Source organism: Diadema antillarum, unplaced genomic scaffold (assembly GCF_040938485.1).
Source record: "Diadema antillarum isolate AM-2024a unplaced genomic scaffold, OU_Dant_1.0 seq00001605_RagTag, whole genome shotgun sequence".
Taxonomy (NCBI): domain Eukaryota; kingdom Metazoa; phylum Echinodermata; class Echinoidea; order Diadematoida; family Diadematidae; genus Diadema; species Diadema antillarum.
The window spans coordinates 438,291-455,267 of NW_027272318.1; the positions used below are offsets into that span (position 1 = coordinate 438,291).

The 16,977-nt window shown below is 37.9% G+C and overlaps 1 protein-coding gene across 1 annotated transcript in view; it reads right to left on the reverse strand.

Moving 5' to 3' along the window:
* LOC139711047 (voltage-gated delayed rectifier potassium channel KCNH1-like) overlaps positions 1 to 15,394 on the reverse strand; it is a 33,458-nt gene extending 18,064 nt beyond the window's left edge. Inside the window, 5 exon segments of the mRNA XM_071622968.1 lie at positions 901 to 988; positions 991 to 1,113; positions 3,485 to 3,615; positions 5,861 to 5,989; positions 15,238 to 15,394. Of these exon segments, the coding sequence (XP_071479069.1) occupies positions 901 to 988; positions 991 to 1,113; positions 3,485 to 3,615; positions 5,861 to 5,989; positions 15,238 to 15,394 (628 nt within the window).
* Positions 15,395 to 16,977: the final 1,583 nt, after the last annotated feature.

A 16,977-nucleotide genomic window follows, 5' to 3' on the forward strand; every position in this document is an offset into this window, starting at 1 on the left:
AGAATTGGCTATTCAATTTCTCTTTGTTGAAATTGTTAATGATTCTTTCGGTGACACGACATTTGCTCCAGCCACAATATTGCTCGGGTCTTATTTTCTCCAAGGATTTAGGGTTAGGGTTAGGATTGTGATAGAGTTTTGTGTTTGGTTTGATGCGAGGATTAAGATTAGGGTTAGGGTTATGTTTGTGGAGAGAAATAATGTTTGGCATAGGGTGCAAATATTTCATGGGAGCAATTGTCACAGGAGCATGATTATGTCTTGGGACCAATTTTTCCTATTTTTTCTCTGTGACTTTTTTTAAGCCCCAGTCTGCTTGAATATGTGGTCATTTATCGCTGCCAGGGAGGGGTAGAAGGCTTGGCAAGCTTTTTCGAGTATAGTGCAGACAATGCGAATGCACTATATAAAACTCCCATATTGACGTCACCACCCAAATTTTGACCTTTCGATGGAAGAAATGGTGAGGTTATTATTGTAATATATTTCATTTATATTCTCCATCACATCTCGTAACATTTCGTCAGGAGTGTCAAATTGGCGGACATGGCGTGGTATATCACTGTAGAGGAAGCGGGGTGGTTTTGATGTAGGCTTATGTGCGTGAGTGAGGAAGAAAGGGGGGGGGGGGAGGGAGGGAGGCTTCCAGGGCCGGGTCTTACTTTTTTTGGTATAGGGTTAGGGGCAGAATCTGCAATGTAACTAAGAAAGAAGTCATGGCTTTTAGTTGGGTTGTCATTTTGTTGTTCAGATTTTGAATATTGTACAAATAATATTTGTTTAAAAGTCAAATGTATACTTTCATTTTGTCGCTATGAGAGCGTATATGTGCTCATTCCTGTTCTGCGAAGCATGTTCGATAGCATCATATTATTTGAACAACTGCTATAGCTTTCTTACCGTCGATAACAACTAGCGTCATGAAATCCGGGGTTGAATCGGTGCTGAAGGTCACATTGAAAGGCACTGCAACAGCGGTATAGAATGTGTAAGTACAAGAATCACCCAGTCCCATATAGTCTTAAATGTGCAGTAGTGAAGGATAATGTGGGGAGGAGTCTTGGGCGCTTCACGCTTGTACTGTGGTAAGACTTCGGCATCCAGGCTCATCATCTGAACGGAAATGGAAAGGGGAAAAAAATGAAGACGAAATTTCCATAAATGGATTCAGAACATTACACTGCAAATACTGCGTTCACTGTCGGTTCTGCGTCAATCATGCGTAAGGACTGCAGTGGCTAATTTATGGACAAAAGGCTCAAAAATGTTTAGGCAATATGTTTGTCAGTTCGAACGAGCAGTAACACGGGATATTATTGATTCCAAAATCAACTCATGAAATGTGCACTTAAAATGCGGCGACATTACAATGTGTTCAATTCATACTCGTAACCACCTGTCCACTTGTAGAAACAACAGGTGTTCCTGTCGATAAATGGATTCGACAATCTCAACATCGAACAATTAAACAATTAAATGAATAGGCATGAACGAGCCTGCTATCCAGCATTCGTTTTTCCGGTTTGGGGGGGGGGGGGGGAGGAGGGGGTGGCCGTAGGTAATAACGAAAGTCTGCTTATTTCTCATTATGATGATTGCAGTGATCACGAAGTCTCTTTAATTGCACTTTCTTCTTTATCTATCTTTCTCTTTGAAACACAATCTCATCGAGCATAGAAGTCGTTAAAGGAAAATTCAGGACCACTTCAAACTCTTAGTCTGAAAAGCTGAATGGAAGAGTTACCTGCATGTATGAACACAAAAGTGACAGTTTGATCAAAATTCGACAAAAGAATAAAGTTATGAAATTGCCAAGTTTCGCTAGTTTTTAAGAAATAATTGTCAAACATTCAAAATGAATATGTAAATGAGTGCGCTGATGATGTCATCACCTCACAATTTTCTATTCATTTTGTACACACAACACACACACTCAAAGAAAAACTGACTGAAATTCAGACTGACTGAATTTTTTTTTCAGCTATAAAAGTGTAAGTCATAATGTAACTCCTGGACGAATGATTTCAGAATAATGATTTGTTAAATATTATATCCCATAGGGATTTGACACTGGGACATAATTGCATTTAAACAAAGAACCTGGAAATTTCAGGAACTTGTTTACAAACTAAATGGCAAATTGTGAGGCGATGACATCATCTACTCACTCATTTGCATATTTATACTGACTATTCAGGAAGTGGTTTGTGACATTTCCACCCAAACTTCACAATTTCATAACTTCCTTAATATCTATTTTTATTTTTTTTTTTGTCCGACGTTGATCGAATTTGCGGTGTTGTGCTTTGTGCTGTTACTCTTTTTTATCAGACTAACTTTTGACTGGTCCGAACTTCCCCTTCCTCTTGACCGGCTCATTGTATAGACGTTCATTTCGGAAATGATGACGTCATCCAGAACCAGCTTCCTGCCGCAGAGTTAACCCGATCCATACTGAATTCCGAAATCCCCATAGACTTAATACACATGCCACCAGGTTACGGTAGGGAGTGAGTTTATATTCGAGCGACACTTTGTGAAAATAACTATCAAGATGAGGGAGGGAATGCAGTTTTTTTTTTTTTTTTTTTTTGCGAAGTGACATAAACAGACATGATGAGCGTTCAGAGACAACGGGGAATGGATGGGGTGGGGGAGGGGAGAATGACATGATTGGTTACGAGCAGTATTAAAATAAACATATACTTTAATGTCTGTTACGTAGATGCCTTGTCACTGGAAATACTCTTTTGGAAGCTAATTTACATAATGATTATAATCTGGAAAAAAAGAAGAAAGGTGCGATTGATCGCAACCGCAAAGGAAAAGAGAGCCGTCGTAATGACAGGAAAGAAAACAGAATGCCTGCGGGAACGAATAAGATTTCTGCTTAAGCATTCCAGTTGGCGTTCTATTGATGAATGGATAGAAATCGTGCATGTGGAGCTTCCCGTCCATTAAAAAATTCCATTCAATGTAATAACCTAAACCAACATCTCGTGAACAGAATACTAAGTACTCCTGCCGGAGCATTCCTCTGAAAGGCTATGGACTTTAACACACATACACACTTCATACACAATCTGATCACACGCCGTGTGTGCTAATCAAAGAACCCGTTCACGTCGTGTGCCAACTGCCATAATGGTATGCGGATGACGTACCCCGTAATTATGCAGATTACCGAGCCACACTTTCTCCTTGCATGCATAAGTTCTCCCGGAAATCGTGCACACACTACTTTTTTATAGATAGGACAGGAAAAGGAATATAATGGTGGCAGTGTATCATGGGATATCATGGCCGGTTTTTTTCCACAAACATAACTCTCAAACCAATATCACTGTTCAATTCGAATTGCATCATGGCAATCAGATGCGCAAGTAGTTATGTTTGACGACATTGGCCCTTACAGATCAGTCACTCAGTTTTTAAAATCATTTGTATATTTCAATGTTTCTCGAAAAGAAATTCTTGAGCTTACGTGTGAAATTTGAGATATCTGCGTTTGCTTCGTCTGCTCCGCCTTCATGTTGGGTAGATGCTGGGCCACCTGCACGAGCACCGACCGGCTCCGGGTAACCGTTCGGGCCAGTTTGGCAAATCGGCCCACGCCTAAGAGTACAGGAAATCATAAGAAGTAATTCAGTACAATGGTTATGCATGATTATGATGTTCATTACATGACAAAGTTACTGTGCATGATATAAGGCCTGCTTTAATAAGTTGCGAGCTAGTAGAACATCGTTGTAGGGAAGACTGATTCCTAGCGTGGAAGAAAGTAACTTGTGTGATGGATTCCCAAGGTTTACCATGATGGCCTCGTTCATGTCGAGCGCCCTCATCCGACAGTTTGACAGATAGCCCTGCCAGGAATAAGACTGAGAGCTTTTTGTCGCTCTCATGTTCTTGAATTTCAGAGGTGAATTCTCCTTATCGGTCTCCAGAAACCTTGGTTGCATTTCGGTAACCAGATTCGCGATTCGATCTCACACGTTTGTAATAACTCTTAGTACTCTTCCTCACGGATAATAAATATGCCTAATTACCAAGGTGACGTTGAATTATTTCCGTAAATATTGCTAAGACTACACCTTGCTCGAAATTCAGTTCAATTCAACTTTATGTTGAATGTAACTGTTGAAGGGAAATATTGACAAGACATTGAGAATAAGCAAATATTTATGTAGATACATTTTGTGGGTGATACATTACAAGATTCGATGTACTTGTTAGTTTTTTCTCTCTCTCTGTCGGGTTGTTTAAATCTTATTGTCAAAACTTACTTTCCTGCATTATCTTGAAATCGTTTTCTTACTGGAGCAACAAACAGGGTAATATCTTTATTCTGACTTTAAACGTGATCTTTTGGGGTTCTTGTGCAAAGTGAACCTTTTGGAAAATGTACGGTCGTAGAAAAAAACCCAAACAAAAACAATATCAGCAGCCACAGTCAGAGATCAGAACTTATTTTCAAAAATCCTTTGGAGCCAAGTTCCAATTTACAACATCCTGATTTCGCTACGATCTTTCCGGTTGACACTTAGCAACGAGATAGGAGTGTCAGTCTGCGTTTACAAGAGTGCCTCCTCTTTTCAGCCATGTGCTTGTACCGACAGCAAGTGCGCTGTCCGGTACAGGAAATGCTTCTTTGATTCCATCCCTTGTATCTATCATCGGACTAATCAGACAAACAGTAACCATAGCAACAACAGATGACCGGGAATGTGTTTACTATACCGCGCAGTGCGAAGACGGTATACTCTTTCTCGCTCTTTCGCCGTCGCGTCGGCGCTTAACTTACTGTTTCTTCGAAAAAGCGATTTCGAGCAAGTGTTAAATGGCCACGATTTCCGGCTACAGCTTTGAATATAAGATGAAAATGGGAGAAACATTGGGCACGGAGCATATGAAGCGTGTCTGAAAGGATATAAAGGTCGTTATTATACCGAAAACCTAACTGTCATCAGGTGATTGTTTTTTTGTTTTTTTGTTTTTTTTTGGGGGGGGGAGGCATAGCATATTCTGTTTATTGTAAGATATTAGCTGAAATAAGCAGGGGTCGTCGTACTGTCGAAGAATATTGGCGCTCGTCTTTCAAAAACTCTCACCCGAACGTGATAATACAGTCGAGTTGATATACCGCCGAATACAGAAATATAATACATTTCTGTATTATCATTAGTCCGATATTATCATTAGTCCGAAGCTTTGCTGAGTAATAACAATATTCTAAGTTCCAATGGGTTCTAGGAGTTTGCTTTGATTCTTAAAGCGAGGACGACTCAATTAGGCCAATCAGTATCATTGCTGTACATGAATCTAGGTGAATGATGCAGCATTACACTTTTTGTTTCTCATCGCAAACGTGAGTATCGTTCGCATGTATCTTGGATGTTCCGCAAATGAGCGTTCTAAGCTTCCTCAAAGGTTTAACACTCACTAATCTTAATGAAATTAGTTTTAGACTGCAGCTTAGCCCAGTGGTTTCGATGGTAAACACACGGTATGTTTTTCAGTTGATAAAATGTGACTCGTATAAACATGATATACCACATGAAATAACTTAAGCACTTACAGAGAACATCACAAATACTTCTTACAATTATACCCAAAGCTAAAATTAGAAACAAGGGTGCGCTCACACTTGACCTAAATCTAAAAGAATAGTGCAATATAAAACAAAATGGAAATGGAGGAAGGGTGAGAGAAAGAGAGGGAGAGAGAGAGAGACAGAAAGAGAGAGAGAGAGAAGGTGAAAGGGTTTGGTGACACTTGGAAATTATGTCTAATATATAATGTAATAAAATGTGATACATAATAGATATAAAATATCAGAATAAAAATACTAATTTGTTACCTTTTGCCGACTCATCCTCAATGGGCTGCTTGAGGGACGTAATGTCCTTGAAGACGCAGAGAAATAAGACCACTTGATCCTTTTCATTTTTAACAGGTGCAATCTGTACAAGGGTCCACATGGGTGTTCCTGGAAGGGGAGAAATGAATTAGAAAAAAACAACAATGAATGTGTCCATTCTAAGTATTATTTCTGCTAAAACTTTCGTTTCCATATCGATGTCACTACCATCGGCGTTGCTCCAGAAATTAGTTAATATGTTATGTATATCCGGTAGTAACGATTCATGATATCAAACACTATATTATCTAGAAGTTTATGTGCACTGTGTGAAATGCTGAGTCGAGTCTTAAAAATACTGATCTGCCTGCCATTATACCCAAGCAGAGTGAACGATGATAAAACCTATACATGTTATCCTCGGTCAAAATGAGGTTGCTCCGGGGGCCCCTTGTATATTAGGTGCCCGGGGAATCTATGTTTGGAAACACACATACCCCAAGCTCAGGTTGTCGGCTACAATCTTAAAACATATTATCCCACACGGAATAGCTTGTGGCACGGCGCCTCCGAACTGACATGTGGATGGAGTGTACGAGTCGCCACATTACGACTGTCCTCGCATTGATCTGCTGTTGTTATGGGGTGGCGCTTGGGCAGTTAAAGGGATGGTATAGATTTTGTTGAGATGGGGGAATTAAGAATTTAACTTTTTGCGAGATAATTAGGGAACTTCTTACAAACTATTAAAGAGGATACAATTCTAAGAAGATATCAAAGTTTATTCGATGAACATCGGTTTTGAAAAGGCTAAGATAATTATCTAAAAACAAAGTTAAACAAAGTGCTCCAAACAAATGGTGGGTCCCAGCTTTTATTAGGACATCTTTGTTTTTGGATATCGCAGTCATTTCATAACAAATTTTCATCAAATAAACTTTGAATTCCTCCTAGAATTGTATACGCCTAGAGGTTTCTCATTATCTCACAAAAAGAAAGTTGGAAACCTGAAGCCCCATCTCAACCAAAACTATACCATCCCTTTAAGGTTGAATCTCATCCTGGAAGAGAAGTGGCTTGAACGTAGCCATTACGTTTGTCAATGAATCAACTTTGCTCATAATTCACAATCAAGAGACCAAAGAATTCAATTACCACTTAAGTCACTAATCGTACCTTATTTTATGACTGATACGCGGAGCACTGCACGTATATACAACCCACCAGGAATTCTCAGTTTATTTATATCTACTGTAGATAACTATCAAACAACGACTATACACTCTAAGAAAAATAGGTTCAACTTGCACCCTTATGGGCTGATAGGTGCAAAGTTGAACCTATTTTTCTTAGTTTGTACAGCTAAAATTCAAAGTTTCGTGAGGATGAGTGCAATGGCGATGATGCAGTCTTTTTTCAGGAGAAATTGAGCCTATATATACAAAATAAGTAAATCAAACAAGATGCCTATATGCACATAATGTGAAACTGGTTGTCTTCAAAATGAAACGCGGAGTGGCAGAAATTCTCGATTACTTACTTTCATTATCATATACGTGACAGAAGTTATTGGTTTGTTTGTTGATAAATTTATTAGTTCATTTGTTTGTTTGTTTGTATGTTTGTTTGTTTTTTGGGTGTTGCTCTCTTTGAATACAGTGGTATGCTCGATTTGTATTACAGTGAATGCCAAGTGAAAAAAAAAGAATTATAGCCTGGGATTTGAACCTGCCTCACCTACTGCTTACCAGGCAGCAGCACTTCCAATGAGCTGAAGCCATCCACGGCAGTGAAATGGTGATGTTTTGATCAAATACCCAAAGCCTGGGTCTTTTAGTCTTCCGTAAGGTGAGCTATGAGAATTAAGTTCATTTGTTTTGAGGATAGAATTACAAAGGTTGTCGTGTTTACTGTTTTTCTCCGTGAATAAAGATCGCATGCTCAATCTGCGTTGTAATCTTCTAAGTACTTCTGATTCTAATTACGTGTATATCCTTCAATATTGTAATATTCCTCAATTTGCTTGAACACATTTTAGACCAATTTGTTCTCGCTAATACTAAAACACTATCCGAAGCCATATCTGTTTGTCATTTTCGCGAACAACACGAATCTATCAGGTGTTATTCAATAAAGACGAAAACTGCACTTGAACAAATTTGAGTATTTCATTCTCCCTTTGTCGCTCGTTTTGTTTAAGACGCTGTTTTGGTAACACCGACGAGACAAGCCAAGTGAATGGAGCGAAGCGTGAATATAATATGGACATCCGCGTTATGAGGCAAAGTAGAGATAATGCGACAAGCCGGCTTTAGAAAGCAAGGTCCTTCGCTTATGCACGCTCTTTTTTGGGGGGTCCTTTACTCATTCTCTCTGTAATTGTGCGTTCATTACCATGATTAGGAATCGCCGGCGCTGATGACCCTACAAGTCATATCTCTTTAGTAACTGGATTCTTTGACGTGTCACTTCCCTCGCTCGTCCACGCTCGTCTGTTTAAGTTTTGGGAGGAAGGTTAATTTATTTTCTTTTCAAGAAACCTCAACGCATGCTTAGGTGATAGATAAAACAAGCGCAAAACAAGAAGCACAAAATTATCTTCCATTGATAAGTGAATGTAAGGAAGGATGTGGGATAGAAATCTAGATGATTAGTGGTAGATGACATGTGTGTAGTTTTGGGATAGTGAGTTCATGTAGAGAAAGTTTATCTGCTTTTTTATATTAAAATTTTATGTTTGAAACGGATATTTAGTGATGACACGACTTCCATCATTCTGATTTGGGGTAAAAAGGTGAATGGAAAGTCTACTCGAAGTCTTGGTTGATATACATTAAAGTAGTTGAGTCAAAAAAACAGAATACAGAGGACATTTCTTAAAACTTGAACAGGACATGAGAACCACTGGGAATTTTACAATTTCTTCACACGGTCACAGCCACATTATGCAGATAGTTTTTTTTTTTTTAATGTATATGCTCCTTACAAGTTCCCATTGGAATGTGAAAAAAACCCCACAATATGCTCTTTTATTGCGCAATGGCCATGTAGCTGGGACAGACCTTCATCTTCTTTTTGCTTCAATAAAAAGCGGTATGAATAAAGAATGATATACATTGGAATGATATTACACCTTTACTGTTCTGTTTGTATTGTTCTGTATTGTTTACAAACTTGACAAGTCAACGCGGAGTAGCGTTTCAGTGAACACTGTGAAAGCCTCGAACATAACCAACGATTACTCGAAGATTATACGAACGCAAAGACAGATCCGTTTTTATCAATCGGAAGACACAATCAAAATAAAATCTCATTCGATTTCCTCGAACTTATATGAAACACCCACTTTGGTGGCTACCAACATCATTTTAATTAACAGTACATTCCAACAGGACACGATAGAACACTAAAAGCATTTATGGGATTCAACGTGAATGCAGAGAGACGGGACGCGTATTCTAGATACCTATACCTTGCGAGGCTGGCAACCAGACGAAACATGTAGGATCATTAAGATGATTATGATATTCGATCATGTTGCCAATAATGGCTTTTTGTAGGCCAACATAAAAGCGCACTTTAGAACAGCCTCATAATCTTTTATAATCACGCGACGTAACAGTGGGAAGATAAAAGTGATGCATGAGTTGCCGACAGCGCTGTATTATTTCATGAAGTGATCGTTTGATCGCGCGATAATGGCATAGGGAAATGGCTCGCTCACGAACAGGCAGACTGACAGGGAAACGCGTGCATGGTATACGAGCGTAACACGACTAGGAAAGGGGGTAAAGTGAGTTAAATATCACGGCATTGGAATTCCTTACACGTCGGGGAACGAAGTTTGGTGTCTGACTTTCGCTTGTTTTTGTTTTGGCTTGGCTATTATTATTTTGTTGCGACCCGGATCACTGCGGGGAGTAAATAGGCGCGCAGTTTTCAAATGTTAGCACAGTCAAGCGCGAACTGTCTGAACTACTGGTGATCATGATCGCAAGGTTAATGGACAGTGACCGATGACTGTCGGGCCTAAAAGCCTTGAATTTATGTTCATTAGCTTAAATGGATTAGGAAAAGTACGTCAGCCCCCGGGACTCTTCTCCAAGCAACATTCAGAGTAGGTACTTTTTAGAACACTCATCTCCATCAACTAAACTTGTCTGGAGGGAGGAGCACACGTAGTCATTCTATACAGATTTTTCTTCCTATTTTTTCCCCCCGCCAGTTGCCCAGTCCTCTGTTACAGGTATAGAACAATCATTACCGGAGCGTCTAAACTAATCTAAGCCATTAAACGGGAAGACATTCCCCTTAACCCTGAAAAATCATTCACTCTAGAATGAGGTGAAATATATCAAAGTTTGAGGATGAGACAATGAAGACGGGTAATCTGGTCGTTTCCTCCCCCCTCCCCCTCCCCCTCCCCCACTTCTCTTTCACAGGAACTAGTTCAAAGAATCCAAAATCTGTGATGCAAAGTACGAATATCAGAGAATACGACTTTTGAACGAAATAAAATGAAATGAAATTAAATGAAATTTATTTACCAAACAATAACGTCGATAACTATAACTCACAAAATAATCAAAAGCAAAAAAAAAAAAACAAACATTATAGTTTGTAACAAAAATAGTAATAATACAGGTTTTACAGGTTTTTATGGGGGCTCATTAAACGTTATTCGCTTTGACATATTTTTGTAATGATTTGTGAAAATGTTACGGGTGTTTATATTTTTTACATCATTTGGGAAACCTCTCCAATTTATGTACTACCATCAAACAACAGAGATCATTTAAAAATTTCAGATCTGATTTTAATTGGCTTATGATTCAAATTTCGTTCTAGTTGTTTGTCATAACCATGCTAAATTTCAAAACAATAATCAGACACATCGTGAGGCAAAATTGTGATGAATTAGTTCAAACATTACAGATCCAATTACAAATTTGTATAAATCTATATTAAACATAGCATTTGTAAATTATAGATTAGAGGTTTAACATTCAAAACTTTCTTTCAAAATTTATTCATAAATTCTCAATTGAGAAATTATTCAAAAATTATAAAAATTTTCTTTGAGAAAAAGTTCAAAAATTTCAAAAATATCTCATTGAGAAACGCGAAAATAAATGGAAATTGAAATTGAAATCTAGACGTATGAAGTTTTGTTCATCTGAATTCTAAATTTGTGGGAGGATTTTTCCTTTCGTATAGATTACGGCATCATCGTCTGAAGATGCCGAATTTTTGTTTTCGTCTAGCTATTTTGTTACATGAATTCGTCTGATGCTTATTATAATCTTCAGCTTGACATAAAGATTTCAAACCAATTTACATGTGACAGAAAGTATTCAGTTACACAATACGCTTAGAAAAAAAAACCCACACAAACCCCACTTTTAAAATAGAAGAACGAGGTATCGCAACGTGCTCGCGACTTACATCACAGGTGAATAAGTTTTATTACAATGTTTAGAAAGTATTGTGCATCTCTCTATTTATCTATTTCAGTTCAGTTTATTTTGTTTAATCACGGCAATTTGCTATCATTATATATATATATATATATATATATATATATATATATATGAATGTATATTGTATGTGTGCGTTTGTGCGTGCGTCGAGATAAAATTAGGTCGTAGCCCAAGAAATGGCAACTGCTGATTTCCTTTAATACTGGCGTACGTTCATTACATTTTATTGCTAACGTGAGAATAACATAGCCTAGCGGGTGTGCTGGCCCAACGTAAAAAGTCAAAAGGGCATCGGTTTAAGATGGACCATCAATTTTATGGCACGCAATGAAGATCAATATATTTTGGACAGACATTTATGTCGGACATGATACGTGGGCAGGCGATAGCTAGGAGCGGCCAACAGCAAGCCAGTGACCTCAAGGCGAGTGTGGTTCGATACAGTGTAAACACACACCCGCGCGCGCGCACCCACACACACATAATATACATACAAACGCACACTAAAAAGGACAACCTTAGTGATGCAAACACTTTCTCTGAATGCTAAAATGGTAATTATGATTTACCTTTCATTGTCTTTTCTTACACCAATACAGATATATCGCGCGTGTGCGTGTGGGTGTACATGTTTCAAATGAAATTACAAAGCTCATGATACTTTATTTTGCCGACAACACACAAACAAACAACAACCCCGAAATAAACTTCATGACGATTTACTTATTTGGCTCATGTCAGCCTACGCTCTCATTTTACATTTCTGTTGCATAATGGAATCTGCTCATGGTAAATTATTTTAGATGTTCAAAGTTCTTCATGAGCAAGTACATGAGAGTTATAATGCACTGCGTAATAATATGTTCAGTCAGAATGTTGAGATATGGTTAGAATACTGCTGATACAACAATTATAATATTATGAAATATATATTCTAATGACCCTATGACTTGAAATAAAAATCGCTGTATCGTTACATTTTTCAACAATACCCAAAGGTATGAGATCTCGAGCGTTATTCTGCTGAGCAATGCAAAATTGAACGTACAAAAAAGAAAAATGTCCATCCCAGCATATACTGTATTTTGTATTCCTGCAGATGTTTTTCCTTCTTTTCGTTGAACAAACACGTCAATAAAATACAGTCTTTTAAGGAACGATATATCATTACTTACAAGTCCTGTTTACATTTTGGATCAGTGATTTAAATTTTTTTCAAGATATCACATTTGATGCATATGTGTAGGTCTGTTTTATCACAAAACATCCTACCATTTAAATTTTTGGCAAAAAGGCCCAAATATATATGGAAAAAATCAGTGTTTTTATCAATAAACCATAACTAGACGGTTTAGTCTGGAATTTTTTTTATCATAACTATTGTTCACATTTTGTGTATTTAACAATACTTATCATCGATTATACAGATTCAAATTTTTACAGTGGTTGTTTCTATCCTTAACTCACACTTTTTTAACTATTTTAAAACTTCAATGCTGGGTTTTTACTTATCTGCAAATGGTAAATTATGCCTTTAAAAGACTGCATTCACATGGCAATGGGGACCCTCTCTCTTTCTCTTTTTCTATCGCTCTCTTGCACGCACGCACACACACACACACACACATGGACACGTACACGGACATAAAAGTCAACGTAGATACTGGTATATTATCCAAACACTGCCCCACTATAATTATGCTGATTAGTGGACTCTAAAGGTAAAACTATTGATAGATTATGAGCATTTATCCAGTGGAAGCGACAGACCATGGTCTTAAATTGATTTAAATGCCCACTTATTTTCGCTGCTGGCGCCACTGGATCCTTGCAACACGCATGAACTCTATCAAACATGGAACAATCTCCATCAAAACTTTGGGGTTTAATAACCCTGGTACAGTCACTTGCGTATGCATGGGGAAAATTTAACGTTGTGATTAGGTAGTTTACAGAATATTGATTAACAGCGTCCTTAGAGTATGCAATTTCACACCCCCTTTTTACTGTGCGTGACTCCAGTCCGCTTCTGAAGAGAGATAAATTTAGCCACCCTAGCCTATCGGAGGTTCAATCAACATAAAAAAACATTCGAAAGCAAACATTAGTGAACATTGTTGAAGGCTTGGATCAATGGCTTGGACGCTTGCAGTGGCCTGAAACGGACTCGAACTCCAACGTAGATTTGGCTAACTTCAGCATGGGCTAAATATTTTTCGAGCTTTTATATTGGAAGTTATCTCGCTTGAAGTGGGTTAACTCTCAGTATAAATGTGTTATAACTTATCAGTCAGGGCATTTCTTCTCGTAATAACCAAAAACTGCTCCCTATGTCAAACTAAATGCATCATGGTGTCGCGGTTAAAGCTTGAAATAATTGGCACGAATCTTCCTGACGACATGATAATCTATATTGTAGGTCATCTACTCAGCACCTTTCATGTATCCATTGGCGCTTCCCAAAATGTCATGAAATCTTCTTTCAAGAGAAATTTTTGGTAGCAACCAACTCTCTCTGTCTCTTAAATTCAAAAGGGCGCCCTCACTCCTTCCGTTTCCAGTAGACGCATTCATCTAATTGTTCCTTTCTGTATTCGTTCGAATACCCTGTACGCTGTACGGCTAATGATGACTTACCTTTGATTATCATTCATTATATTAGTACTCAACAGCTTCTTTTTATGAACATAGTACATACAAAGATGTTTAGGTCCCTATACACTACAACAGATCTCAGAAAAAGGACGTGATTTCTACAGCCTTGTAGTGCAGCCAGTTTGTTTGAACTCTAAACAAAGGGCAGTAGTATGATCCCTTGTGGGCGAGCTACATCAATCTTCGCTGTCCAACTCTCGTTAAATATTTAAGAAGATGCACGCGGTAATCGTGTGAAACCAATTTGTTTCTCCTTTTTTATGTAGGGAAGGCACTGCAGACTCTGAATACGAATAAGGTCATAAGCCACGTTGTTTAACCCGCTGTTGGGGTATGTGTGTTATAATTGCCAAACTTGGTTTCATATACGAAGGTGTGAAGCAATCCTTATTGGAGTATCTGGTGATTTCCAAATTCTTTCGAAGGTGCGCAACACAGAATCACATCGGAAGAAGAAATCGATCCTAAATATTCTACGAGAATTAGTCTTCTTCCCACTCTCCACTCATCTATCAATCCGAGAGGTTAAAGGAAATGTCCAACTGTCTGTATATAGTATCTCAATTTATTATTATTTTTTTTAAGTGAAACTTTTTTCAAACTCATGGAGGATCACATCGAGCACACAAATATTTGACACTTTGACGGTGTCACAATGATGATAGGTCTAATTAATGAACAAATATCAGTGTAATTAAACAGTAAATCGTGTCCCAGTTGGTTAATGCAACTCTACTGGTGAAATGTCACTATGGTATATCCTGACACTCACCTGCTCATAGGCTACATTTTAACTTTTCTAAAACATTTATCGACTTTTCTTTTTCATATCTTCGTATATTGACACAAAGCAGAGATACTGTAAAACCATCAGTGCAAGTCAGATTTACCTGGTTTTTTTCCCCCTGGAAACGCTGCAAATAAAAAAAAAAAAAAACTCATCGTCTCTCGGATTAAGACGTAAGGAGCCTACAAGGGGCTCTTGTACTATCAAGGCTGAATTGCATACATCCTGAAAATATTCCTCTATTTCTAACACTCCTCAAATATGGATGAAAGTATCATCAAGTAGAATGGCTCAAACTTCGTGTATGAAAGACAGCGACCTCTCACGACTGACAACAGATGCAAAACAGTAGCCTGAACAAGGCTCTTTGTTCCAAAATAAGGCATCGAAACGGAAAAAAAAAACCAAAACAAACAAAACACTGGGAGGGAAATAAAAAAAAAATCTCCACTTACTGCTCTTCTTGTAGATAAGCAGCTCCACCTGTACTGCATCAAGCTTTTCAAAGGCCTCCTGAATCGACTTTACTGCATCCTGATTGGTCAGTTCGCCGTACATGAAGTTACACGTGCTACTCCTTTGCATACAATCTGCGCGGTTGTATCCGGTCATCTTACAGAACCCATCGTTGCTGTAAACGATCGGATAGTCCACGACACGGGCGTTGGCCAGAATGAAATTGCTATCTGTAATGCGGGATGATAAAAAAAACCACACATTTATTTTATAAGTCATAGGCAAAGTTCAATGTGACTTTGAATCAAACATGAAAAATATCAAAATCATGGTAATAGAGGTATGTATTGCACTATGAAATGTATATTTTGTTTTATCATTATACATTTGTTTATTGAGAGTCTTTATACAGAGGGGCCTGATCAGCAATTAAAAAACAAACAACCCCCTAAAAAAAATCCCAAAGTGTATAACACAAAATACGCAATCATCACATAAACATTCCGAATAGATTAGAAAGAAATGTAATTGTAATCTAGGTAAACCGAAATTAAAAATCTTGTCTTGTGTTGCCTTCTAGTTGTTTTCATTCTTTTATTCTTTATCATATCTTTGTATCTTTACACAACCCAGAGATAGTGTCTTCGCACCACTTTTCAAAGCACATATACCTCCAAGAAATGATGCATCATATCAACCAGTTTTGAAAATGGAAATAGGACAAATTGAAAACCTTGCTGTATACGTGAGTTACAATTCTGCTGGTTGCCAGAGAGAAGATTAAGTGGCGATCAACGGAAATTGTCAATTTGATATTTTATCTAGTGTGCAAAGCAAAGTAACTCAACTTGTTTACAGACCGTTTAGGACCTGAATTTATTTCGATGAATAGTTCTCTTGTTTTGAACGGCGCCGTGTAACGGTGTTCATGTTTTATTCAAGCAAAAGTGAGTTTTGCCAGAAGCTTCGTGAATCCGTGACAGTGAAATACAGATAGGGTCATCTCATTTAGGGCGTCTGAATTAAACTGCTTTGCATCAGCTTTAGCTTTTCATTACACAAAGTCAGTTTCAATCAACTTCAATGCCACTCGTAGTAAAAGAAGGAACAATTTGCACACTAATCAGATGACTGTATTACAGTTCATATCGGTTTTGTTCATTCATTTTCATTTCTTAACAAAATACTACGCTACAGCAAGTAACAGTACAGCAGTTAATGAAAACGTAAAAACAGTAATGTAACAATGAATGCAGCATTACGGAAGGATCATCATATTAGAAGTTGGCAAAGCAATGCAAAGGAGGCCGGGCATCCTACAAACTTATGACATTTCTTTTTCTTGAAGTGTCCAATTCAAACGGGAATGAACCCAACGATTATAGGTAGATCGAGGAATGCAGCAATATTGAAAAGAACACATGAGCGAAGTTTGAGGAAAATCGGACAACCCAATCAATAGTTATGAATTTTTTAAAGTTTCGGTGCTTCCGTGCATTGCTGGATGATAAGACTGCAACATTTGGTGACGTCATGTATGGACAAGCATATCAAGAAAGTATAACATCATACTTTTCCAGTATAATGACTAGAACTTGACTTTCCTCTTTCAGAAAGCGGGGGTAATAATACCCTCAACACATGTCAGTAACAAGTCGAGGAAATGTGCACTTTTTATAAAAATGAAAAAATGTGGAATATTCTAATTCTTTGTTTTGTTTCCCACACCTGACGTAACG